Source organism: Colossoma macropomum, unplaced genomic scaffold (assembly GCF_904425465.1).
Source record: "Colossoma macropomum unplaced genomic scaffold, Colossoma_macropomum, whole genome shotgun sequence".
NCBI classification, from domain to species: domain Eukaryota; kingdom Metazoa; phylum Chordata; class Actinopteri; order Characiformes; family Serrasalmidae; genus Colossoma; species Colossoma macropomum.
Window position 1 is genome coordinate 31642677 of NW_023494796.1, and position 24774 is coordinate 31667450.

The following is a 24774-nucleotide window of genomic DNA, read 5'->3' on the forward strand; positions in this document are numbered from 1 at the left end:
ACATGATATTAATATGGACTACTATCTCATTTTACTGAGATACGGTTTTCAAAATAAAACTTAGTCCCAGTGACTGATTCTTAGTGTCAGGTGACATGAAGGAATTTTACAGGGCCATCAAACTCATCCATTCCCTGTAGATGCTGGACAGCCACACAAATGTAAACAGACTACTTTAGTTTAAAGATCCACATAACGTGCATTTCAGTCGGGTTAACTTCCACCACTTTTGAGGTAAAGACAAAACAGAATTTATTAATTCTTGGAATAACAATTAGTTAAACAGGATCACAAACGCACAGTTATACTTGTGCCTTCTCCAATGCCATAAGCGAGGAAGAACATCACTAAAAATAAAATAACACCTCTAAAGTGTTAATTAATCCTTGGGATAACAGTGCTAGCATTTAACCTTAAGATAGTTAAACTGAGGATAACGTTTTTCTCAACAATGTATGTTGAATTAAACCCCCTGGCACAATATAGTTATAGGCAGCAAGTAAAAAAGGGAATACAATACTTAAGAAAAAACAAATGATTTAAAAGAAGTTAAAAGTGTAGGCAAATGTGCCTAACTGTCAAAGCACTAAATGACCAAAGGGGTTAAGAAAGGTCATTTTTATTTTGTCAGTCCAGAAATGAGGTGTTGCACTGATGAAATACAGGTTTTCAAGCCCTTATAAAATATGAGGACTTTTATTCTGAAAAATGTCTCAATAAAATGACATAGCAGAACATACTGTATCTGTACTAATGTAAATCATGTATGCTTTCTAAATGCTAATTTAAACATTCATAAACATGTTATGAAGTGTTTATGTAAGGTGTTATGAATGGGTTATGTAGACACCCTTCAAGTAAAGTGTTATTTAAAAATGAAATATTACCGTTTAAATGTATGTGAAGGAGAAAAATAAAATGTGAATAATGTAGGATTTGGGTCTTTAAATGGCACTTCATATATATATATATATATATATCCCCAAACCTAACCCTTGTAATAGCTGCAGCACACAGTACATTTCTACTTGAAAATACAAGTAAACAGCCGTGTAGAAGCATTACTTTCTATCCAGTGGCAGCTCAAGTCTGTGTTATTGCCCTGTCTTTCTCCAGCTGTTGTAATTTGCTTTCCAGTCATGTTCAGGATGTTTCTGGTATGATCCGTTTCTCAGACAGCACTGTGACTTTATCCAGCCAGATAAGCTCTGGGAGAGAACTCTGTTTGATTGGTTGTGTTTGTGAAGATGAACCACTGAAAATGTCCGTAGTTCAGGTGTATTTTCTCTGAATTTCTGTTTCCTGATTTGTTTAATGATTATCTACTGTAATAAATTGTTGTGACAAAGATAGTAAAGTTATGGCTAAAGATTCACTCGCTGATCTCCCTTTCAAAATCTCTGGCAATATTTAGACTACAGTACTGTGCAAACGTCAGAGACCCTTTCATTTGTTTAATTTCCAGTCAAAGGTTATTCATTTTTCAAATATAAACATATATAACAGAAAATTACCCAGATGCCTCAGCAGCTAAATCTACTATCAGCTGTGAGTCAGTGAGTCACTCTTTCCCTTTATTCCAGCTTCCATTCTTTTCAGGAGACTCACTTTCAGCTCCTCAAAGAATCTGCAGACACACCTCCAAAGTTCAGTCTTAGAAGCTGGTTGATCATTTTCTGAAGTAATCAAACACATTCAGTGGTGTTGAGGTCTGGACTCTGGGGTGGTCAGTCCATCGTTCAGCTTCTTTGTTTGATGTGTCCGTCTCCTTTTCTCAGTGAGGTTCTTCTTGACAGCTACACATCCTTTCAGACCCACAGCGCTGAGTCGTCTTCTCACAGTGGAAGGATGGACAGAAACACCTGTGGATGTTTTCAGATCTGAAGCAGCTTGATTTTCTCCTCTCTCTCAGAGATGAAAGCTTTAAGTGCTGTTTATCTGATGGGGGCAGTTTTGGTATCTACCAGGTCTTTCAGGTGGTTGTTAGGAGTCCAGTTTTTACTCCAGTGGTCACTTATCGTCCTTTGACTTTCTTCTTCCTTATGCAACTGGATTATTTTAAATCTAGTCTTATCAGAAATTAATAATTTAGACTTAATGGCTGTTTTGACTGGAAATTAAATGAATAAATAAATGAGTGGCCTCTGACATTTTCTTAGCACTATATATATATACATATATATATATATATATATATATAAAACTTGCTAAACGGGATGCAAGTGGGACAGGAGGTCTTTTTGTCACTGAGTGTTCACTAGCAATGAGTATTCAGTCTTCTTGCTCCAAGAAAAACATCTTTTGTCCAAACACAGGTGCATTTTAGAACAATATTAGATAATATCCTCCAAGATCTCCCTCATAATTCCCAATCTCAGACCTGCTCTGCACGTTTTACTGGTTTTCCAGCTCTTACTTATCTGACGAGGCTCATGAAAAGCATGCTAATAAGCCAGTGGGTTGACTCAGGTGTTTCAGATTAGAGAAAACACAAGCAAACCTCTGATTTAGCTAAAAGTGTAGCTGGAAGGTCCAGTTTAACTACATTAGGAGGAAACAATAAATGAGATCTGTTCAGTGGTTCACTGTAACACTGCACTGTCACATTAAATCTAGTCCATGCATGGTTCAAAGCCAGATACAGACCCGTAAATACAGCCTGACATCTGAGCACTGGAACGCAAGGTGCACGGAACTCACCGGTTCACCGGGCGGTCCCGGGGGTCCTGGTCTGCCTTCACGACCTGGGGGCCCCTTTATATAACAGTGGGAGACACAGTCAAAAACTAATGGAGTAAAACACAATGAGACAGACCTCCACAGACCCACACGCGTGTCTGAAACCCACAATAAGAACTGGCCTTTACAATGTGGGAACATTTCATGAGGAATGGACCACTAGAAATGGTCCAGAAGTACTTTAAATAACATCTTATTACATTCAATTACATGTAATTTACTCCTTTTCCTGTAAAGTTAACTTTTCACAAATGATATCAATTGAAAAAGGTGTTAGTTTATGTTTTTTTATGGATCTGAAATTCATAATTCAACTAAAAGTGATTATATACACAGAGAAAGGTGTTAGTTTATGTTTTTTTATGGATCTGAAATTCATAATTCAACTAAAAGTGATTATATACACAGAGACAGAGAGAAGTATAAAGAACCACATTGGATTCCTCACCTGGCTTCCTTGGGGTCCAGGAGGGCCTTGTAAACCTGGAGGTCCACGCAGACCCTGAGAGACAACAGATACCAGCCCTCAAGCAACATTACTCTACTGCAGTGGTCACAAACCCTCCTCCTGGACATCCACTTTCCTGCAGAGTTTAGTTTCAACTTGCGTCTAATGCTACCCCTCCATCCTCATCCTCTCCTAACAGCATCTGATCCAACCAATCAGGGGCTTGTGAGGAAGTTATCTAGCTGGAGCCGCTGTGGCAGACTGTGGTTGGGACTAGACCCCAGAGAGAGGCAGATCTCCAGGACCAGGGGTCGAGACCACTGGCATACCATATATATATTTTCCAATGAACTGAGTAAATAAATAAAATAATAAAAACTGTCTTGTGGACAGTACCTCTAATCCTGGCTCCCCCTTCGGCCCCATGATGCCCTGGAGATACAACAGAACATGTGAATATACACATTAATAAAATAAAAGCTATGATATGTACAGTTGTACACATTTACATATAAGCAATTAGTGAGTCTGAGGTAGATAAACAGGATGCAAGGTGCAGTGGATATACAATATATATACATACATACTCCATATATGGAAAATGGATTATGTTAAATCTAGTCTTATCAGAAATTAATAATTTAGACTTAATGGCTGTTTTGACTGGAAATTAAATGAATAAATAAATGAGTGGCCTCTGACATTTTCTTAGCACTATATATATATATACATATATACATATATATATATATATATATATATATATATATATACATATATATAACTTGCTAAACGGGATGCAAGTGGGACAGGAGGTCTTTTTGTCACTGAGTGTTCACTAGCAATGAGTTTTCAGTCTTCTTGCTCCAAGAAAAACATCTTTTGTCCAAACACAGGTGCATTTTAGAACAATATTAGATAATATCCTTCAAGATCTCCCTCATAATTCCCAATCTCAGACCTGCTCTGCACGTTTTACTGGTTTTCCAGCTCTTACTTATCTGGCGAGGCTCATGAAAAGCATGCTAATAAGCCAGTCAGATAAAGGAAATTATATATATATATGCGTATATTCTTTCCATTTGGAGTAGGAAACCATGTCACAAAGGTAGCAGTACTTAAAAAGATGCTTAAAATATCAGGCACAGCTCCAAAAGTCAATTTGTACATTTACACAGTTGAACTAAGACTAAATAACACTTTATGATTTCTCTGATTTGTCTTTTATATCCTGTTTCATAGTCGCTCTGCATCTGTAAAACAGCTCATCACAAAACCAATTTTCAACTTTTTTAAATATAGAATAATATTTTTAAGAGGTTTAATTTAGAAATTTGTATAAAACAGATTCATGTTTACTTTTTATATCATTAACGTTATGCTACATTTAAAAAAATATGTATGTTATTTAAATAATTTATCTGTCACAGAGATTTTGGTCACTGCTGTTATCAGGACTCTTATTTTACATTTTAGCACAGTATTTTCAGCTCTATTAAACACTGTGCATGACTTTTCATCACATTTAAATCATAATAAAATGTCTTCTCTTCTATTTATGCTGGTATTGACTGAATTTCTCAAATTATCATCATTCTACATTGATTTCCTCTTTAGTTCAGCACTGAATGCAAGACCTTGCTTATGACATTTAAAGCTACTAACGGCTGAGCTCCAGCAAATCTTACTGATCAGCAAAAAATGATTTAATGTTTTAACTAAAAACAAAAAACAGTAAGTAACCTGGGTGCCTTACAGGGAAATTTAATTGATTTTCTTAATGTATACGTAAATCAATCATTGAGATGTAAACAGAGAGATTCAGAGTGGTTTGGTGTGAAGTGGTTCAGATGTCTTTACAGTGGTGGTGATAGGAACCAGGGGTCGCCATGACTACAACACAAATATAGACATTTTATTTACTATCCAGAACCACCAGTGAACCTACACGAGTCTTCTGAGTTCATATGGAATGTTGATGATGGAAAATAGTGGAAAATCTGAAATAAGAAGTTTTCTTTGGGGACTATTTTGCCTCACAGCGCCCTGCATGTATCCCTCCACCATGAATGGAGTTCAAGTTCTCTAAACTATCATAAAACAGTGTCTCAGACATCAGGCAGTGAATTCATAACCATTTCATGTAGTAACTCTGTGAGGGAGCTTTTAGAGGTGGACGTCTGGTTCCTATCACCACCACTGTGAACAGTTCTGACTCAGTAAGTTTCTCTAGAACAGAGCGTTTCACACCAAACCACTCTGAACGAGTCTGTTTACATCTTAACCATTTTCATACAGAGAAATTTAGAAAAATGATCAGAATTCCCTTCTAAAATGTTGGTCATTACTTCTAAAAGTAACTTAACAGAACAATAATCTGTATTCTACATTCTGTTATTATGTGAAGTTTAATGAACTCAAAATCTTAAGGCAACCAGGTGTCATAACCTGTCCAGGCCACATCACTCAGCTGCGAAACGTTTACTTCAAACTCCCTGCATCTCCCAAAATCTGGAATAGCATTCCAGTGAATATGAGGAATGCAAGACAGACTGAAAACATACTTGTTTGGGCCACGTTACATTTGTATTATATATTGAGGCTCACGTTCCTCTATTATCCAGGTTTTTTGGCTGTTATTTCGTTTAGATGATATTTATCTTTCCAATATTTTGCACATATATTTCTGTTTAAAGCACTTTCAGACTTTGTACCTAAATAAAGTATTTATTAACTTGTTTGTTTATGATAATCTAATTCCAAGGGTTAAAAAGCATGTATAGACATGTGTGTATGACACAAGACAAACAATATGAAAAATGACTCACAGGTGGACCAGTCAGCCCCACTCCAGGCTCTCCTTTCTCTCCTGGCTCTCCTGGTAACCCTGGGACTCCCCTCTCACCCTAATAAAGGACAGCAGAGGAGAGAAACAGGCATAGTTCAAATAAGCCACTACACAGTGTTTAATAACCTCCCATGGTTTATTTCAGCCCACTCTCTGGATGGAGAGGGCTCAAACGATCTCTGTGGGAGTTAATTCAACACTGCAGGATTTCATTTAAACTGGTGATTCCACTTTGCTGAAACTAATAACACTGAGCATCAAGAAATCCTAAAAATCACTCTGCTACTATATCCAAGTTCTATGTTTTTTTTTGTTTTTTTAGTCACCAGCCACCTTGAGAAGCACCTTATAGGTCCACTGTATGGATTTTTCTACCAAACTGGTTCGGAGCTGAAACACATTTGGGACTTTTAACTGATCTTGGACTTTAGACTAAAACCATTTAGCTCTGAGTGACTCTAAACCTTAATTATGATTATTTTATTCAAATTAATGCTAGAACATCTCATTTCGTTACTACCAAAACAATCATAACTCTACCCTCACTTTACCAAATGTTTCAGTAATGACATCTATTTGTCTGTCTATGTATCTGTTTGTCTATCTGTCTATCTATGTACCTATCTATCTGTCTGTCTGTGTATCTATCTATCTATCTATCTGTCTGTCTTTCTGTCTGTTTGTCTGTCTGTGTCTATCTATCTAGCATATTTTTATTAAAACACAAAAAGCATACTTAAGTGTAGAAATATGTTTATGAGCATAAAAATACTCATAATAATAATTTGTATGAAGGGATAAAGACTGCTGTCGTTGTTTACATGGGGGAGAAGCTTAGCTTTGTTCACAGTGTGTTATAATAACACCTCATGTTGAGGCTGTACTTTAGCCTGTCCAGCTCTCACTGTGAGTCATTAATACGCTTCAAAACACTGAAACGTTACAGGCAGCAGGACAGTTATTACAACAACACAGTTGTGAATCAGGTGACTTACACACACAACTCAGTAATCACAAAGCACTTATGATAAAAAAGTTTTATGGTGTAAAACACTCTTCAGAATCAATCTCAAGTAATATTGGCTTGATTGCTGTGATGTTGCAACGCACGTTGTGGGAATATGAGGCAATGACCACGAGCACATTCTATAACGACCTGTTCACTAACATTAAATGTCCTCATATTACACTGCACTCCACTCTCCTCCATATGATTACTGACTGCAGCCCATCTATTAGCCACTATTAACTAACCTTCCTGTACTAAACTGTAAACTCAATGTAAACTATTTACCTTACATCTAAAATAATAGGTGAAATTCATCTCCAAATAAAATAACTATTTACATTAAAATCATATCTAAAATTAAAGGAGCTGTGTAGTAAATTCTTGTCAGCAAACATCGCATCACAAACCGGTTTGTTTTTAGAGACTGAAAGGCTGCTGGAACCCACCTTTGGCCCTCGTGATCCTCTGGGCCCCGGCACTATCTCTCCCTGTCAGTAAGCAAAGAAAAGAAAACAGGAGATCAGATTCAAAGGGCTGCCTCACCTGATATCCACCAAGGACACTGTGAACCAAACAATGCAGAATAATAAAGAGGAAGAAAAGAAGGGGAACATTGTGGAAAATGGGGGCAGGGCTGGACACCTTAATTAACCTCTTGGACACCCAAATGTCTCAAAACTAAACGTACTATGACGTTCTCCTGTCCTTTAACAGACGTTAAAATCCAGATTCAGTGAAGCTCATCGTTTATCTGCTTCACACACAATCAGCTTCTGTCTTTGGTGCTCTTAACTAACTAGAGCTGCAGCACTGCTATGCCTCAGGGTGGCGCTGTAGCAGACTGGTTCACCCAGTTGGTCCTTCATAGCCTAGAAACTGTAACTCTGCCTGGACTCCTCTGAAAAACTCAGAACTGATGTGGCATTTTCCAATCTATAATTCTCAGCTGAAAAATACCTGGTGTTGGGTTGTTTTATTAACTCACCTCATGCAAACCCCTTTGGCCTCAACAAGCTCAAACAACAATCCTCTTGAATGAACCTCACTGAAGTTGATCTTGAAGCCATTTAGTTTTCTTTCCTGGATTGTTGAGTCCAGATTCTCATGTAGCAGTTTAATTTTATTTGGTTTTAATATGAATGAATCATTTCTGTATCAGAAAAGTTGACACCTAAATTAATTTCAAATGTTATTTATTTTGTATTTGGATGGTCACAATGAACAGATCAGGTCAAGTTTTTTTATAGCATATAATCAACATCAGCTTGGTGATGAATTCCATGTTGTTGTCCTTCCGAGCTGCATAGATTTGATTAGCTAGATTTCTTTGGATTGCCAATTCTGTCAAACCAACTAACAGACACCTGTGCTGGCTAGCATCATACTGAGTGTTAGAGGGAGAGAGATCAGACCATCCTACCCAGCCAGAAAGAAGGTTCTCCCAATAACAGAGCCTGTGCCTTGACAGTTGCACCTCTCATTTGCATGGTAGCGTAAAAATCTTTTTGGAAATTCAATGTAATTTAGGTCTTTTGACAAAAACAGGGTTAATTTCTCATTAGAGAAACACTCTGCAAAGCTTGTCCAATCTTGCTACGAACGCATTTGTGGGCAGAGCATGTACAGGTCAAATGTTTCTTTGGTTAAATAAATTGTTCAGCAAAAAAGCAAATTTTGTTCGGAATCCAAATTGTGCTTCCTTGGTTTTGAATTGCAGCTACGAGGCTAACACTGCAAACATCAAAAAGACACATTTACAGTCTCTGCAACGCATTGAAACACAAACAAATGGTAAGGATGTGTTATGATTTATGTATGTGTCCATATCATACCCACAGACCAGCAATCGAAGCAACGAAATTTCAGAGAAACATTAAATCACTCTGGCCTTAAAAAGCCTTGACAAAAGCAATAGCATTTGACCAGTTCTGAATTATTGCAGCCTTTGCCTTCTGAAATCTGGCTGTAGCCTGCTCCAAAATAAGAATACATACAAACAGCAATGCTAAGATGAAGATAACTGAACATCTGGTACAAACTAACCCTTCAAAAACTTTCAGAAGCTGTTGAAGCTGCCATTAAAACTTTTCTACTGCAGAGTAGGAGTTATGTTAGAATCATAAGTTTTGTAGAATATTTGGGTGACTATTGAGTTTTAGTGTTTGTTAGCAACATCAGCCTCGTCTACATCGTCTTAGCTCCAGGTCTAAACTAAGGAAGCAATATTTGAACTCCAAACATGTCTGATGGACCACATCTGGTTTGAGTGTAAAAACAGCTGCTAAACTATTTCCTTAAATAAATCTAATAGGTTTTGTTTTGTGTTCTCTACTTGTAAGAATTTAGAGACTTCTTATAAAAAATAGATTTGAAATTTGAAATTTGAAATTTGAATCTCTGTCTGTTTGTGATTAGTCTGAATGACGCCCAGCTGTCTACACTCTATTCCTCTCTCTCACACAGACCCGAGCTCTGTCACTTTTAGGAGGCATGTTCATTCCTGTACGAGTCCAATGTTTCTGATAACTCAACTGAACCCATTAGTGTTAGGCTGGACGGTTGTGGCTCTGTCTTTCGTGGAGTACACGGTTTATATCTCTCTTATTCAAACAAACATAATTGCGCGGGCGGAGAGTAATTAATGTCTCTGGCTTTGCGCTGCATGAGCTGTGTCAGCCGTATCAGCTGAGCCAGCTGTCTGCAGAGCAGTACTGAGGAACGCCGATACTGCCGTGACTGTGGGAGCACTATCCATAAAGCTGGACCAGAGCTGACAGCTGCAGGGTGGACAAAAACACTGCCTCTGCATTGTTACTGAACAGAGGATTAGATTATAGTATTTGATGAATTTAAAGCTGGTGCCAATACTGGATGATGTGGAGCAACTAATTAGCCACATATTAACCCTTCAGAACCACAGCGTAAAAGTAGCTGGCTGGACATGTCTTCATTTTTCGACTGAAACTAAAGCTGTGCAATGGCTTAAGTGCACCAGTTACACATGTGAGTGCTTGTTTATTGATGAGAAATTTTGCAGAAATGCTGTTTTTTCACATTTGCCACCATTTGGGCCAAAAAAAATCCAACTTTGCATGAAAATATAGATGCTTAACGTCTGTTTATAAAACGGAGAGGTCCGATCCTAAAATCTGATTGGCTGAGCCACGTTCAAAGCCGTTGTACAACCCACAATATTCACACAACTATAGCCTCATAACCACTGAACTTTATCAATACGCCACAGTACGAAAAACCCTTGTGCCATTAATGGAATCTGGTAATTTGATGACCAACAATACCTATAAAGTGAAAATTTTTGCATTAAACAGTGCTGTGATATCATACGATCATTGTTATATCACAAAAAGTAAAAAAAAGTTGATCAAATTACCACAATATACAGCAATGGGTTGCTTTGCAACGACACCATACGCTAAAGAAACTACATTTCTCAGCGCAATACTGGTTTATGTTGAATATTATTAACAATAACTTAAATTGTCTCCTGAAAAGTCATGTATTTTATCATATTTTATGTTGGTTGCTGTTTCATAAATGCAGTAAGCCACTGCAATTTTATCACAGGGAAGGGAGTTTTTTCGCGTCGTGCCTAAGAACACCCTTCCTGTGATAAAATCACAGTAACGCACAGCCTCTTACTCTCAATTTGACTAAACCAATCAGGTCCACAATTCATGTGCCAAAATCAAACGCTATTATTTTATTGATCTGCCATTATTAACAGCAGCTCATGCTGCAGGAAGAATATGAGCATCTGTGAGGAGTGAGATGTTAAAACAAGATTACATGGACAGTACAGCACTAACGCAGAAAACCATGCTGAATTCCCTTGTTTGGTGCCGACCATCATGAACCAATGTTTATTTGCAAGCTAACCGTGATCTGCCAGACCATGGTTCATTTGTTTATTTAGCCCTCAAGTACAGGTGGAGCATTTACACCTGTGAAAACAGACCAAACGAAAGGAAGAAATCACCAAATCACACCAAATGAGGTGGCGCCTTACGTTTCTCTACAATGGAACATTTCACACCAAATCACTCCGTCTGCATCACAATGATTGAATTATACATACATTTTATTGTAATTCTACTCTTCAGGTGAAAGAACTCTCTTTCAAATGCTAAACCGAACAGAGGAAGAAGGAGCTTCGACTTACCGTGAGATCAAGCGCTGCCACTGCAGGCGCTCCAGGCTCACCCTTAGGGCCTGGTGGGCCCTCTGGCCCCGGGGCTCCCCCCGCATCACCCTACAAACACAGGCAAACACAGAAACACACAGACTGATGGTTGGCATTTAGATATTTGAGAACTGGCACAGTGACAAATTGGCCCTGCAATGTGACAAAAGTGACAGTCAGTCCTGTCAGTGTGATTAAAACTATTAGATAAAATTAAAATATAAAATATAAATATAAAATGACCTTATTATCTTATTATTTTTTTTCTCTTCAAACAGGTACCGGTAGGGCCGCAAAAGGCTAAGCACTGGCCCTAATGTTGGGTGATCATGAGCCCAACAGCCAGCCATGGTGAAGAATTTAAGAGAAGATTATGGTCTTCTTTCTCTCAGGCTGGGGAGGATGGTGCTCCTTCACACCCCTCACCGGCATGGCCAACACCAGCATCTGTCAGCTAATGGGCTGCCCAATGACACTGCATTAGTGCAGTTTGAAAAGACGTGATGATGTTGAGAAAGCCATGCTAGCTTACGCTTTCACGTGATGGGGAGACCTAGTAATTGGAACTGGTCATGAATAAATTAAATATAAAAGGAATGTTTGGACAAAAATCCCCAAAAAACATTAATTACAATGTTACGCCATCACCTCAACCACTAGCAGTCCAACATGTGTGTTTATTCTGCTTAAGAATAACATGAACAGAAGCCTAAAGCACAGACAACAGCAGAACAGCAGCGGCTCTTGACAGCAGTCTCTCCAAAGTGAAGAGCTTGTGAATGTGCCAAGTCTATTATGAGCGCTGTTCCAAATAACCCAGGGGCACGTAAGCGTGACCCCTCGCTGCTAAAGTGAGAGGCCTTTAACGGGTAAATAAACAAACAAGCAGAATGTAAACAAGTTGAGGGCCTCTGCTTGTGACTAGATTAGGTTGCTTACACGGGTGGGGTGCGGCTGCGAGCGCGCTGCGCGGTTAAGGATCGGGTTCCGTGATGGCGAGCCTTTTCATCCAGTACAAGCTCTTAAAACAACTCCAGCTTAGAAAATGTATTCAAATCAACACGCATAAAACTAACTGAGCCACAGAGGCCAGGAGATGCACTTAGGCCTGATCCACCAAGTGCTCTTAAGATAAGAATGGCTGAGTGAAGTTCCTAGCGAAACGAGACGTTCTTGAACTCCACCTTGAATGTAATGCACGTAATCACGCTTTCGATGAAAGGAAGGCACATGAGAAGCACACAGGTGCTCTCTTAATGTCTGAAGTGTTTGGTCCGGGCCTGTGTTTAAAGTTTACCTTCTGTCCTTTCGGTCCCTCTATCCCTGGTGCTCCCAGCTCCCCCGCTGAGCCCTGCAAATTAGAAAAGAAAAAAAAGTCTCATCAATCAGCCTCAGCACGCAGCAAGTTATGCTGCTCCAAAAGCCTTCACATTCATGCTGCTTTCTGCATCTCTGTTTCTGGCTTTGCGGCCATTAAAGCTCATTACTGTGAACAGGTGTGGGGAGCAGATTCGAACCCCGGTGTCTCGACATCCCTCATCTATGTTGCGCGCTTGGATCTCGCTTTCTGCTTGAATTCTGACATTCGAAGACTTTCCCTCCATCTCAGTGCTGTTTTTAACTGGCTCTCAATAGTTCCCTCGGGGGACGTTGCTGACGCCACCTTACGGGCTGTTTCATTACTGTTTTATCATAAGTGGACATTTGCTAGACGACCCTTTGGAGGGGTGAGGATTGGAGTCTACATAAATGTAGACTTCAGCAGCAGAGCGTGCTCAGACGATCTGACACAAACAAAAATAAACAGCAGACAAAACTGTTTATAAGCCATAGCAATACAACACTTTGAAATAGTGCTGGGCGATTTGACCTCAAATCAGTTTCATGATTAATTAAAAATCATTTTTTTTTGCACTCATAGTTCAATGACAAGGTTTGTACTGTAAATATGTTCAAATATTAAAGCTGGGATATTTTTTTAATGAAAGAGTGCATTTCTTTGGGATTTTAAAATAACTTAAGAAAACACACACAGATTAACTATTTATGGTTATTTATTGAACATTTCAAACAACTGAAATCAAAGCACCCATCGCATGAAATGAAAGCGTCTTATGAAAAATATCAAGTTTTAGTTTTAATGTAAAAAGCAAGTTATCTAAAAAATGTAGGATATAAAAAGTAGGATAAAAGCTATACGAGCCATATCTTTCGGGATGCAGTAGGAAATGGCATCAGTTACTTCTTCCCATCTTGTGTAGCCTTTGTAAATGCTTGTGTTATCGAGCTGCTCTGTGGAGGCAGTTGTTGCTGTGGGTTTGTAACTGTTCATATTCAGTAACGTGTTGAAACAGATTGGTGGTGTTACCTTTGGTCACTGAAACCGCAGTCTTTACATTTGACTTCTTTTTGTTTGGTGTCGTCTTCACTAAAGCCAAAATGTGTCCAAACTACAGACACAGCATTTTTCTTTGGTACAAGCTGCTCGAGTTGCTTAGTTGGCTCAGTGTTTGAGCTTCCATGTCACAGACTGGACGGGACAGAGTCACGTGACTACACGCATGGTAGTATGTTTTTAAGGGGACAGTACATAAACACTTAGAGTGGGGAAAGGATTAACAGAATAAAAAGTACATATATAACGTACATATATAATTTACAGAATAAAAAGTATATATATATTGTATTAACAGCATTTAAAAAAAACATTATGTCAAAGGTTCTGAATGTTAGTTTTGATTCATTTAAACTTAATCAAACCCAATTAAAATTAAATACTTTTTCAAAACAATAACATTCAATTTGCTATGTTTAAATATTATGTAGCAAACTACTTCATCTATTATACAACATCTGATGGATTTAAGTTAGCAAAGGTTAAGACAGCGAGCACAGCTAACTATTCACAACTATTCAAAAAGTTTCTGTATGTTGTGTTTGGTTTGCAACATCTATTAACAGTTTGCTGAGTCATACCATCAATATACGGTCAAAGCAGCGATATTTACTAAAACAGAAACTATCACTGGAAAAATGTATTCATTGACTGCACTAAAAATGAAAACATGAAACATGAAAACAAAAAACGTAAAAATATGGAATATGCTTCAACTGAAATGTATATGGTTTACAGAACTGGAAGCAAACTGGATTTTCATTAGGTGAGCGCTCTTACTGTGTTTAAATGCTGTTTTCTATTGTAGCTCTTTTTTTTTAAATGAACAAAGCCGTCTTTGTGGAGAGGTGTGAACTGTTTTTCACAGCAAGCGGTTCTGACTCCTCCCTTTTCATCCATATTGCTCACTAGCAGCTCAACGGAGTCCGAGTCATGGTAAGAAAAATGATTTGATTACATTAAATAAAAATATCTGGGTCGATTTCCATTCCACCAGAGGAATGGCCGCTAGGGGGCACTGCAGAAAGAGGTTAAGCATCTGCAGGCGCAGCTCATGCTATGGAAAACTATGCGTCTCATAGTTATTCTTTATGTAACGGCTGCACTAACCAGAAATTACAAATGGAACAAAACAGTATTTTTATAGAACGTTGAAGAAAAAAATTTCAGCTGTTTCAGAGTGAAATCACTGTATTATTGTTACTGTTCTGGTTCATGTTCACGAAACTGCGACTACATTAGTAATTATTGTACATTGCTCAGAATCTCATCTCGTACACCATCCTAATTGCTCTCCATTTATTTACTTTTAAATATTAGTTATGTAATATTTCTATGTGCATGCTTCAATTTTCACCATGTCCCTGTATCCATGGTTCTGGTGCTGTCTTTGTTCAAGTTAAGTGGGAGAGTCACCTCCTCTGGCTCCAGAGCCGAGTCTAGAAAACCCAGAATCGTGCATCACTACCCTCCTCCCCTTGTCCTGCAAGGGACCATCTGTGTAACACAGGTGAGTCATGAGGCAACATCTGCAGGGGCATGTTGAAAACAGCACTGAAGCAGAGGGCTTGTCTTCTCCTTGTCCATTTGTAGAGTGTGTGCCATGATCTCTGAGTAAGTGTGGGTGGATGGAGTCGGGGGGAGAAGAGTAATTTGAAGGTATGAAAGAGGGATGGGGTGAATGCACTTGCCTTATCTCCAGGAAGACCACGGGGTCCGGCAGGACCCGCCGGCCCTTCTTTGCCCTGTGTGCAGAACAGTTTGAAAAGCTATTAGACATACTGGAGTGCTTTTAGCATTATAGCACATCTGCAGATGAGAGACCAATTACACATTCCTTTCGGATAACCTTCCTCGGCGCTGTTCTCTCGGTCTTTCACGGAAAGAGCCCGTATTGTGACAGTCCGTTCATTACGGATCCATACGTAATTGCCGTGCACTATTGATGGGCTGGTAAAATGTATCTCGAGAGTCAGAGAGTTCTACTTTTCACTTATTCGGAGGGAGGGTGGTGAGGGAAGGCTTTTAGAAGAATTGCTATGGTTCCTTTGATTTCTTCCCAGCTGTGAAAATTACGGCAATCTGACCGCTGGTTCCCTTGAGTGGCCCCTTAGCTCAAAAAGGGGCGGGGGGGGGGAATCAGGAGCTTTTTTGTGACACTGGTTGCATGGCATGACCCCACAAAAACACAGTGCTAATGGTTTCAATGAATAGCCTCTGCTATGGTCTTCAAAAATAATCAGTACACCACAGAATTCACCCTGAGACCTCTCTTCTGCCTCGAATGTTAAGACTGACAGATACATGGGTAGAAAGGTTTCATCATTCTCACATTCCAGGTGAATCCTCTGTTGGTAAACCTGCACAGCAGTCCAAAAATAACTGGACAGTTACACCATTTTTGCTGTTTGGGTCTGTTCTCTAGGACACTGTGTTTGAAATGGAATTAGTAAGCTATAATGCACACTGGCAGCTTTTTCTATGTATGTCAATGTCAGGGGGGATTATACTGTGATCTCCTCCATTTGAAGAGGACCAAAGTAATTGGGAGCTGGTAGCCTGACTGGGTGCACCTGGCTGTGAACTTGGGCAAGGCACTAAAGCTCCCACTCCCCCAGGTGCTGCTGTGATGCTCTCAGACTGGGCATAGTCAGCATCAAAATGCTAAAAAGTACACAAAACACCTTGAAAGATCAATAAAGCACATAACATTATTGGACTGTTTGGAGTTTAATCTACAACCCTAATAAGTTGGGACGCTGTGTAAAATTTAAATAAATATAAATATAAACAGAATGCAATGATCTGTAAATCTCATAGATCCTATTTTATTCACAATAGAACATAGAACACATACCAGATGTTGAAAGTGAGACATTTTACCATTTCATGAGAAACATCAACTCATTTAGAACTTGATGGCAGCCACACATCTCAAAAAGTTTATATGCCATGCGCAACAATGCAACCCTATACCATCATGAATATGGCTTTTGAACTGTGTGCTAAGAACAAGCTGGGAGGTCTTTGGTCTGGAGGATGCAGTGTCCATTATTTCCAAAAGAACTTTAAATTTTAATTAGTTGGACCACAGGACACTTTTTCACTTCGCCTCAGTTCATTTTAAGTGAGCTCAGGCCCAGAGAAGACGGCGGCGTTTCTGGATCGGTGTTTCTGGCTTCTTCTGTGCATGACACAGCTTTAACTTGCATTTGTGGATTGCACAGCGAACTGTGCTCACAGACAGTGATTTCTGGAAGTGTTCCTGAGCCCATGCAGTGATTTCCAGTACAGAATCATGCCTGTTTTTAATGCAGTGCAGCCTGAGGGGCCAAAGATCACGAACATCCAATATTGACCATCGGCCTTGTCCCTTGCATACAGGGATTTCTCCAGATTCTCTGAATCTTTTGATGATATTATGTACTGTAGATGGTGGGATATCAAAAGTCTTCGCAATTTTACATTGAGGGACATTTTTCTGAAATTGTTCCACAATTTTTAGACACAGTTTTTCACACATTGGTTAACCTCTGCCCCTCGTTGCCTCTGAGAGCCTCTCTAAAATGCTCTTTTTATATATTTTATGTCATGTGAGTTAGATGCAAATTGCTGCTCCAGCTGTTTTTTATTAGTATCCCTTACTTTTCCAGCCTTTTGCTGCCCCATCCCAACTTTTGATATGCGTTGCTGCCATCAAGTTCTAAATGAGTTAATATTTTTCATGAAATGTCTCTCTTTCAACATCTGATATGTGTTCTATGATGTATTGTGAATACAATATGGGTCTATACGATTTGCAAATCATTTCATTTTGTTTTTATTTACATTTAATTAAATTTTACACAGCGTCCCAACTTTTTTGGAATTGTCAGTAGACTCAAGAGTGTATTGGGCTGCTGCACTGGTACAGTAGAGCAATCAGTAGAGCAGGCCAACTTGAGTTTTTGAAAAATCGTATTGAATTAGGCATGTTCCAGCAAAAAGTCTTTTTTCAGCGAATATTTTATTTGGGCAGGGGGTGTTTTATTGATTAAATGTGAGTGAGGCAAAGCCAGATGCCTCCAAACTCACTGGAGAGTGCTTCACCTTGCAGCAGGACGATGACCCTAGTGGACCTTCTCAGGGCCAAAAAGAGAAAAGTCCTTGAGCAGAGAAGTCAATCAGCCCACCTGCACCCCACTGAGCCTGCATTTCACATAGTGAAGACAAGACTGAAGGTAAAGTGCTGCTGGCATTGCTAGTGTTCACCGCTGGGTTGATCATAGCCCATCAACCACAAATATCCAGCCAAAAGTGGCCCTATGGTGAGAAACTGACCACTGATGAAGGGACAGGTGTTAGAGAAAGGGAAAAAATGAGCTATACAGCAGCTGAGTTAGGCTAACATGCCACTACCACGATTAATCATATTTACTGTTGTTCTAATATGAGTTTCTGTGATGAATAGAATGTTAAGGGTGTGATGTTAAAATTAAATGATATTTGAACAAGGTTATATTATATTACGCGTACATAGGATGAAAATAACATGATTAGAAAGGCAGGATATACCATTAGAGGCTGTATCTAACATTGGAGCTTTAAAAGTGACTATTCCAGTGTTGGGGTTAAAAAGCATAAAGCAATAACAACAAAAAAACTAAGCTACAAATGAACTAACTTACAAATTAACTAACAAAATTAACCAACCAAGCTAAAAATTAACTAACTAACCTACAAAGTAACTTACAAACTAAACTACAAATTAAGTAACAAACAAATTAACCTACAAATTAACTAACCAACTAATGCACTAACAAGTTAACTAACAAACTAACAAACTATTTAGCAAATAAACACATAAAGCAGTAACAACAAAACTGTATCACTATAAAGAGCTTTAAAAAGAATTAAACAGCTATTTTATTGTTTTTGTAGACCTATAGAGAGCAAAAATATACATATTTATTTGTTCTGGTGGGCCCATACAGAAAAAGCTGTTCACAGTGCACCAGAATGTGAAGTTGCAATTGTAATTACAGCCATTTTAGAAAATCAGTATTTTTAAAAAATCTGCTTTTTTTTATTTTGCACAATACTGAATGGTGCCAATTTTGTTTTTTAGAGTGAGGTTAGTTAGACTCCTGTTTACCCAGAAAAAAATTATGACTCTGCACTTTTTCAGAATGCTCCATCATACAAATAATATCTAAGCAGTGGTGGTCCTGTGGTGGCTCCTTTACGTGGGGAAGAGAGTGTATAAATTGTGTAGCATCAGCATGAGTTATACGGTACGTGTTTCTGATAAAATGGCCAATGAGTGTAAGTAAGTAGGTGGTACCTAATAAACTGTCAACTCAGTGTACAGAGCAAAAACAACAAAAATTGTAACTGTTCAGTTATTTGGGACTGAATTTGTAAGCTCATCACCTAAACTTAACATTTTGATACATCTTCTATGTCATTTTCCAAGCCTGAACAGGCGACAGAAGACATTTAAAGTGAGGCAGGATGCACCTACCTGTGGACCTGGCTTTCCGACTGGACCTGGCAATCCAGTGTTTCCCTACACGAAGCATTAAGTGAAAGTTGGTGAAGGTAAAAATCAAGAAAAGAACAGCAACAACACACAAGTGCAGGAAAAACAAAGTAGTATTCATGAAAATCACGAAGTTGTTGAGAGGGAGAGTGAGCGTGTAAGAAAGAGAGAAATCCTAGTTTGTTTTTCACTACAATACAGCTAAGCTTGCATAATCGAGTGAGGTTCCAAGAGAAGTGATTGCAGCGAGGCTTTTTGGGGCACGAGAACACGAGCCTTAGCGTGCTATTTTGAACCTCTCGACATGAACAGTGCAATCAAAGACCATTCCAACTTGTTCGACTATATCACTAACATGCATGTTAATTCCACGCTAATCACATCTACCGCCAGGTGTAGATGCACAGAGCTTAGAAAACCAGCTCACCTTTGCTTGCTAGTTTGTTTTGTTTACCTGGATTCCTTGCAGGCCTTGAATTCCTCTTTCACCCTGGTGGCAAATGGAGAGAGAGTGACTAGTAAGCAGACTGTAAGTGATTCTTCTCAGCTTTCTCTAGCACTTCAACAAAGGCATGATGCACTTTCAAGGCTGCTAAAATAACTGTGAAAACAGAATGATGAGCTCTTCTGAGCGCGGGCCTACGCTCGTCATTTGTCTGTGCATTTTCTCTTTTCATTGCAGCATTTCCTTTGGCTCTCCCATCAATGTTTCTGCAATAAGCTTTGTTTTCCCCTGTTTTCCTGACCCCCCAGTGGCCACGAAGATCACACTGGATCTGTTCACACTGCCAGCTTAAGCAACTGCAATCTGCGAGGAATTGCATTATTATGGTTGTTTTCTAAGAAATTCACTAGATGTACATGTGTGTTTAGGGAAACTCACCTGGTCTCCCTTTTCTCCTTTCTGACCCTTCTCTCCAGCTTCACCCTCATATTTTAGAAAAAAGGAGATATACCAGTGGTTATTCATAAGACTTCAACAAAATGCACTGCTGACCTACAAATTACCTAAATAACCTACAAATTAACAAACTTAATAACCTACAAATTAACTGACTAAGCTACAAATTAACAAACTAACCTACAAATAAACTAGCAAACTAACAAAATAACCTACAAATTAACTAACAAACTAACAAATTAACTGACTAACCTACAAATTAACTAACTAAACTACAAATTAACTAGCAAACTAACAAAATAACCTACAAATTAACTATCAAACTAACAAATTAACAAAATAACCTACAAATTAACTAACTAAACTACAAATTAACTATCAAACTAACAAATTAACAAAATAACCTACAAATTAACTAACTAAACTACAAATTAACTATCAAACTAACAAATTAACTGACTAACCTACAAATTAACTGACTAACCTACAAATTAACAAACTTAATAACCTACAAATTAACTAACCTACAAATTAACAAACTAACCTACAAACTAACAAACTAACAAATTAAAAAAATAACCTACAAATTAACTGACTAAATAACCTACCAATAAACTAACTAACATACAAATTAACTAACCTACATTTACAAACTAAATAACCTACAATTTAACTAACCTACAAAGTAAGTAACTAACCTACATATTTACAAACTAACCTACAAAATTCACTAACCTACAAATTAACAAACTAGTTTGTAACTAATTAACAAACAAAAAAACTAACAAATTAACTAGCAAGTTAACAAACAAACCAGCAAATAAATAATATAAAATATAAAATATAATGTGTATGTGTCATAACTTTTACACAGGCCATATTTTATTGTTTTTCCAGTCTGTCAAATTCAGCAAATAAGCAGTAATTGTGTATTGAAGCGTGCTGAAGTTTGTTCTCTACAGAGGCTATGTTAACTTATTTACTCTTAGAAAATCAACACAAACATGTCATTTGACCAGGGGCACCCAAACTTTTGCCCATGACTGTACATGTAGTGAGCAAACCTACTGGTCCAGTGAGGTGTCTGAGCCCATGTGCGGTCATCACCTGCAAGGCAGACGAGAGGACTCAGATTTGAGCATTATAACCTCCTGTTGTTCTCATCAGGCTGAGTGAACACAAGAGCGCTGTGTAATTAATTACACACATAAGAGATCCTGGTCTCAGCTGCCTGACTGAAACGGAGATTTATAAAGGGATTACGCTCCTTGATAAGGCTGGCTGCCGAAATGCAGCTAAAGGTCGGTAAAGGTAAAAGTTTCCAGCCTGGGCGGATTACACATATATACGGTTTTGATGTGAAATTAAACATGAATGTTCTCTTCCACTGCCTTTAGGCAAGCATGTCGAAAAACACAGGAGAAAACACTGCTTGTACAGAGAAATGTACAGAATGTTCTGTGAGGCTGACACTGCTCTGCTGTAGATCTACTGAAACCCATCCCTGCTGTGAGGTCTGCTGCATGTTCAGTGCTAGCTGAGCCCTCAACCCTGTGGCCTCTTCTCCACAACACTGGAGGCTACTGGAGACTGACTGAAAGGTCAGTTCCCTTTTGGGTGCATCACTGCAGTCATGTGGTTGGACAAAGCTACACATAACAGATGACGCATAGCTGAATAGGATACGCTGGTAGCATTAAACAATGAAGGCTTTTGAAAAGTAGGCATGTTGCCTTGTGAGATTCTAGGAATCATTCATTGGGGTGGGCGATATGAACTCAGATTTATATTTTGGTATTTACTACTATTCAGTCGATAATTATATGACAGCTTTGCATAAATAATAATCATTACTGTTATTGCTAGTACTATTATCGTTGCTACTGTTGCCATTATTATTATCCTTATTAATATAATTAACTAGAAATTATTCATTGCTGTGTAACAACTACCCCACACTCTGGTAGCTTCTTCAGAATGGAAGCAGGTTTTAGTCGTTCTCTCCTGCAGCCTCTCCTAATGTTTGTTTTTTCCTCTTCACTTTTCCTTAATTCCAATTTGCACCTTGTATTTGGTGTCTAATTTAATATTTCACTGTTTGCTGTATCTAACAAAGATAGCTCACTATTCCAGGCTTGCTCAGTTTATCACGTTAGTTTACTCCGCACTCATTGGACAGGTTTTACCAGCTGATTCTTCTTTGTGCTTAACAGTTTCCTGGTCCAATTGGCTTGAAATACTAGCCCAATCACAGGTCAGAACGCCATCCAGGGTAAACAAATGTACAGCACTCTTTTATGGACTATATTTTTATTGAGCAAAGCAAAAAATTTGACTGTTTATTGGTTTGGTAAAAGTGTTTTTTTTTTTGCTGCTTCGCTCAGCAGCACAAATGCTGTGTGTGTGAATGACCAGTGTCTGCGATCTGGAGCTGAAACTGACCAAAATGTGCCCAAACGTAAACATAAAACAGTAACATATTTATAAGGTAGTCCACACAAACACGTTCCTCACTGCTGTACAATTTCTACCTGCACTGCACTGACAGGATGAATTTGATTTGTCCAACAAAGCAAAACAAAAAGGTTAAAGCACACGCCCAACAACACGCTTGCTATATGAGTGCATCTGCATAAACATATACTGATTAATGCAGGAGTGGCTGCAAGCGGCACTCAGCGGTGCAGTTCTGTCTAAAACACCCTTTTGCCGAGTTTATAAGAGTTATTGAAGCTGTTCATGCTCATGTAGAGTCTGTCTCGGGTGCGGCGCTGTTTGTGGTCCACTGTGTTTGGGTTTCCACGGTATGGCAAATACCACACCATGAGCGTCATACCAATATTCACCTTTATATCGGACAGCGCCCCCTCTAGCCATCATTATAGAACTCCAACTTGTCTAAGCTGCTGCAAACATCGTCAGTGTATTGACTGATCTGGTGAGCAGGATGTAACTTAATGGAACATAACTAAATAATCGCTCTGTAATCCTACTGCATGCAACTGCTTTACAGTACCTCAAGTAGGCTTGGGCAGTTGAAGATTAACAGCTTTGGTGTTTAATTGCACACACATTTAGTGGTGCTAAAGAAGCCATGATCCAGATTCAGATATAACTAACCATCAGTGGAGCATCTGCACTGATAACAATAAGGTACAACCATGAGAATTTGAGATGCTAACACTTTATTTAGAAGGCTGCCTACATAGAGACTTAGCATTTGCATTGAATGACCTTTAAAAGTTTTCATTCAGTGTTAATGAACAGCTTATGACAGTGTTCGCAAGATGACATCAGATGCTTCTAAGGTAAACAAGACTGTACTGACAGAAGGGTCCTTAAACTGAAGTGATGAACATGTGTAAGGCTGGCTTCCCACAGTGCAACTTTCTTGCAACTTTAGTTGCTTGAAACCTAAATGAAACTACATTGAACTTGAGTTGCACAATGTAAAGCATCCTGCAACTTGTTTGAAACTCAGTCACAACAGCTTCAAACGTCTCAATTCGTCAAACAAGTTTCGTGAAACAGCCAATTAGACTGGCAGTAGCGCATCACGTAAGCAAGTTTCTTAACAACATACTTTCAAACAATTGGTTTTACCGAATCAATACACAAGAAGATATAACAGAAGATGGTTTATTGGGCGGTTGAAACAAACGCCACATAACTGACTCAAGGTTGGTAGTTCTTCATTTTGTCAGTTTCCTGAGCCGCTACAACAAACCTGAGTTTCTCAAGGCTAAGGCTGAAATGGCCAGAGCCCACCTGTGTGCCAAAAATTCTAATATACACTGCTATAACCGAAGAATAGCTCAGCCAGTTTGCACTGAAATTACTGAATAATAAGGTTTAGCATGTAATAAGCCTTGATTTTCAGGGGTTAACCAATCAATTAACACTAACAGGTGTTTAAGTGGTTGCTTGTGCCACCATTCATTCTTCGTTAGCTGCTATGGTGTTTTGCATAGCTAGATTTATTTTCTCCTCTCCTGGCGAATCCTATTTTTACACACAGCTCAGATTCATTCCAAAGAATTGTAACTAAAGAACTCACAGTGGACAGAATGAGCGAGGCATCAAGTGGACTACCACCATAACGGCTACTTATAGTAGTTTTCAAAGGCTAAACACACATACAAAACAAAAAAACTCAAATATATACTAACCCTAGACAGACAAAGGACACATGGAGTACTTGTGCAACTTTGTTTCTGAATACTTTGTCTAACTGTCAAGGCGAAAATTAGGTTGTAGGCAACTCACATGCAACTAGTTGCGCGAAAGTTTAACTGTGTAAAGCCATCCTAAGAACTTAAGAAGCAGAAACCTTATTGAACATCGGTTTTCGAAAAAGATTTACAGGAAAATATGCAAGAAAATCTAAATCCATAGAACTGATATATGGTACCTTGGAAGTTTAAACATGGTGTGTGCTATAAAAGGAACAAATGTTCATCACCTTAGTGAGACAAAATGGTATTTATTTCCCCAAAACATCTTATATCATCTTGTAAATACAGACATTAGCTAGTCATAAACACTCAAAAAGTATTTTTTACATATAATGGTGGAAGCTGTAGCAGAATATTCCCCACCGTGTAGACAAAATATAATAATGTCCTTTTTTCCTTTAATATGAACAATAATATAATCTATTGGACTGTTTCATAAAAATACCTAATCTGAGATTTGAAAAAATGCATATGACC

At 38.5% G+C, this 24774-nt stretch overlaps 1 protein-coding gene across 4 annotated transcripts in view; it reads right to left on the bottom strand.

Annotated features, from left to right (window-relative positions):
• LOC118816761 (collagen alpha-1(XIX) chain) overlaps positions 1–24774 on the bottom strand; it is a 278363-nt gene that overhangs the window by 75454 nt on the left and 178135 nt on the right. For 3 of the 4 annotated variants that reach the window (XM_036583340.1, XM_036583339.1, XM_036583342.1), the window contains 12 exons: positions 21131–21169; positions 20045–20092; positions 19616–19651; positions 19144–19188; positions 15332–15385; positions 12543–12596; positions 11225–11314; positions 7491–7532; positions 6016–6093; positions 3584–3619; positions 3188–3241; positions 2701–2754 (listed from right to left, as the gene is read on the bottom strand). In XM_036583340.1, coding sequence (XP_036439233.1) covers positions 2701–2754; positions 3188–3241; positions 3584–3619; positions 6016–6093; positions 7491–7532; positions 11225–11314; positions 12543–12596; positions 15332–15385; positions 19144–19188; positions 19616–19651; positions 20045–20092; positions 21131–21169 — 630 coding nt within the window. The remainder of the gene's footprint in view (positions 1–2700; positions 2755–3187; positions 3242–3583; positions 3620–6015; positions 6094–7490; positions 7533–11224; positions 11315–12542; positions 12597–15331; positions 15386–19143; positions 19189–19615; positions 19652–20044; positions 20093–21130; positions 21170–24774) is intronic. The other variant, XM_036583341.1, reaches the window with a different exon arrangement.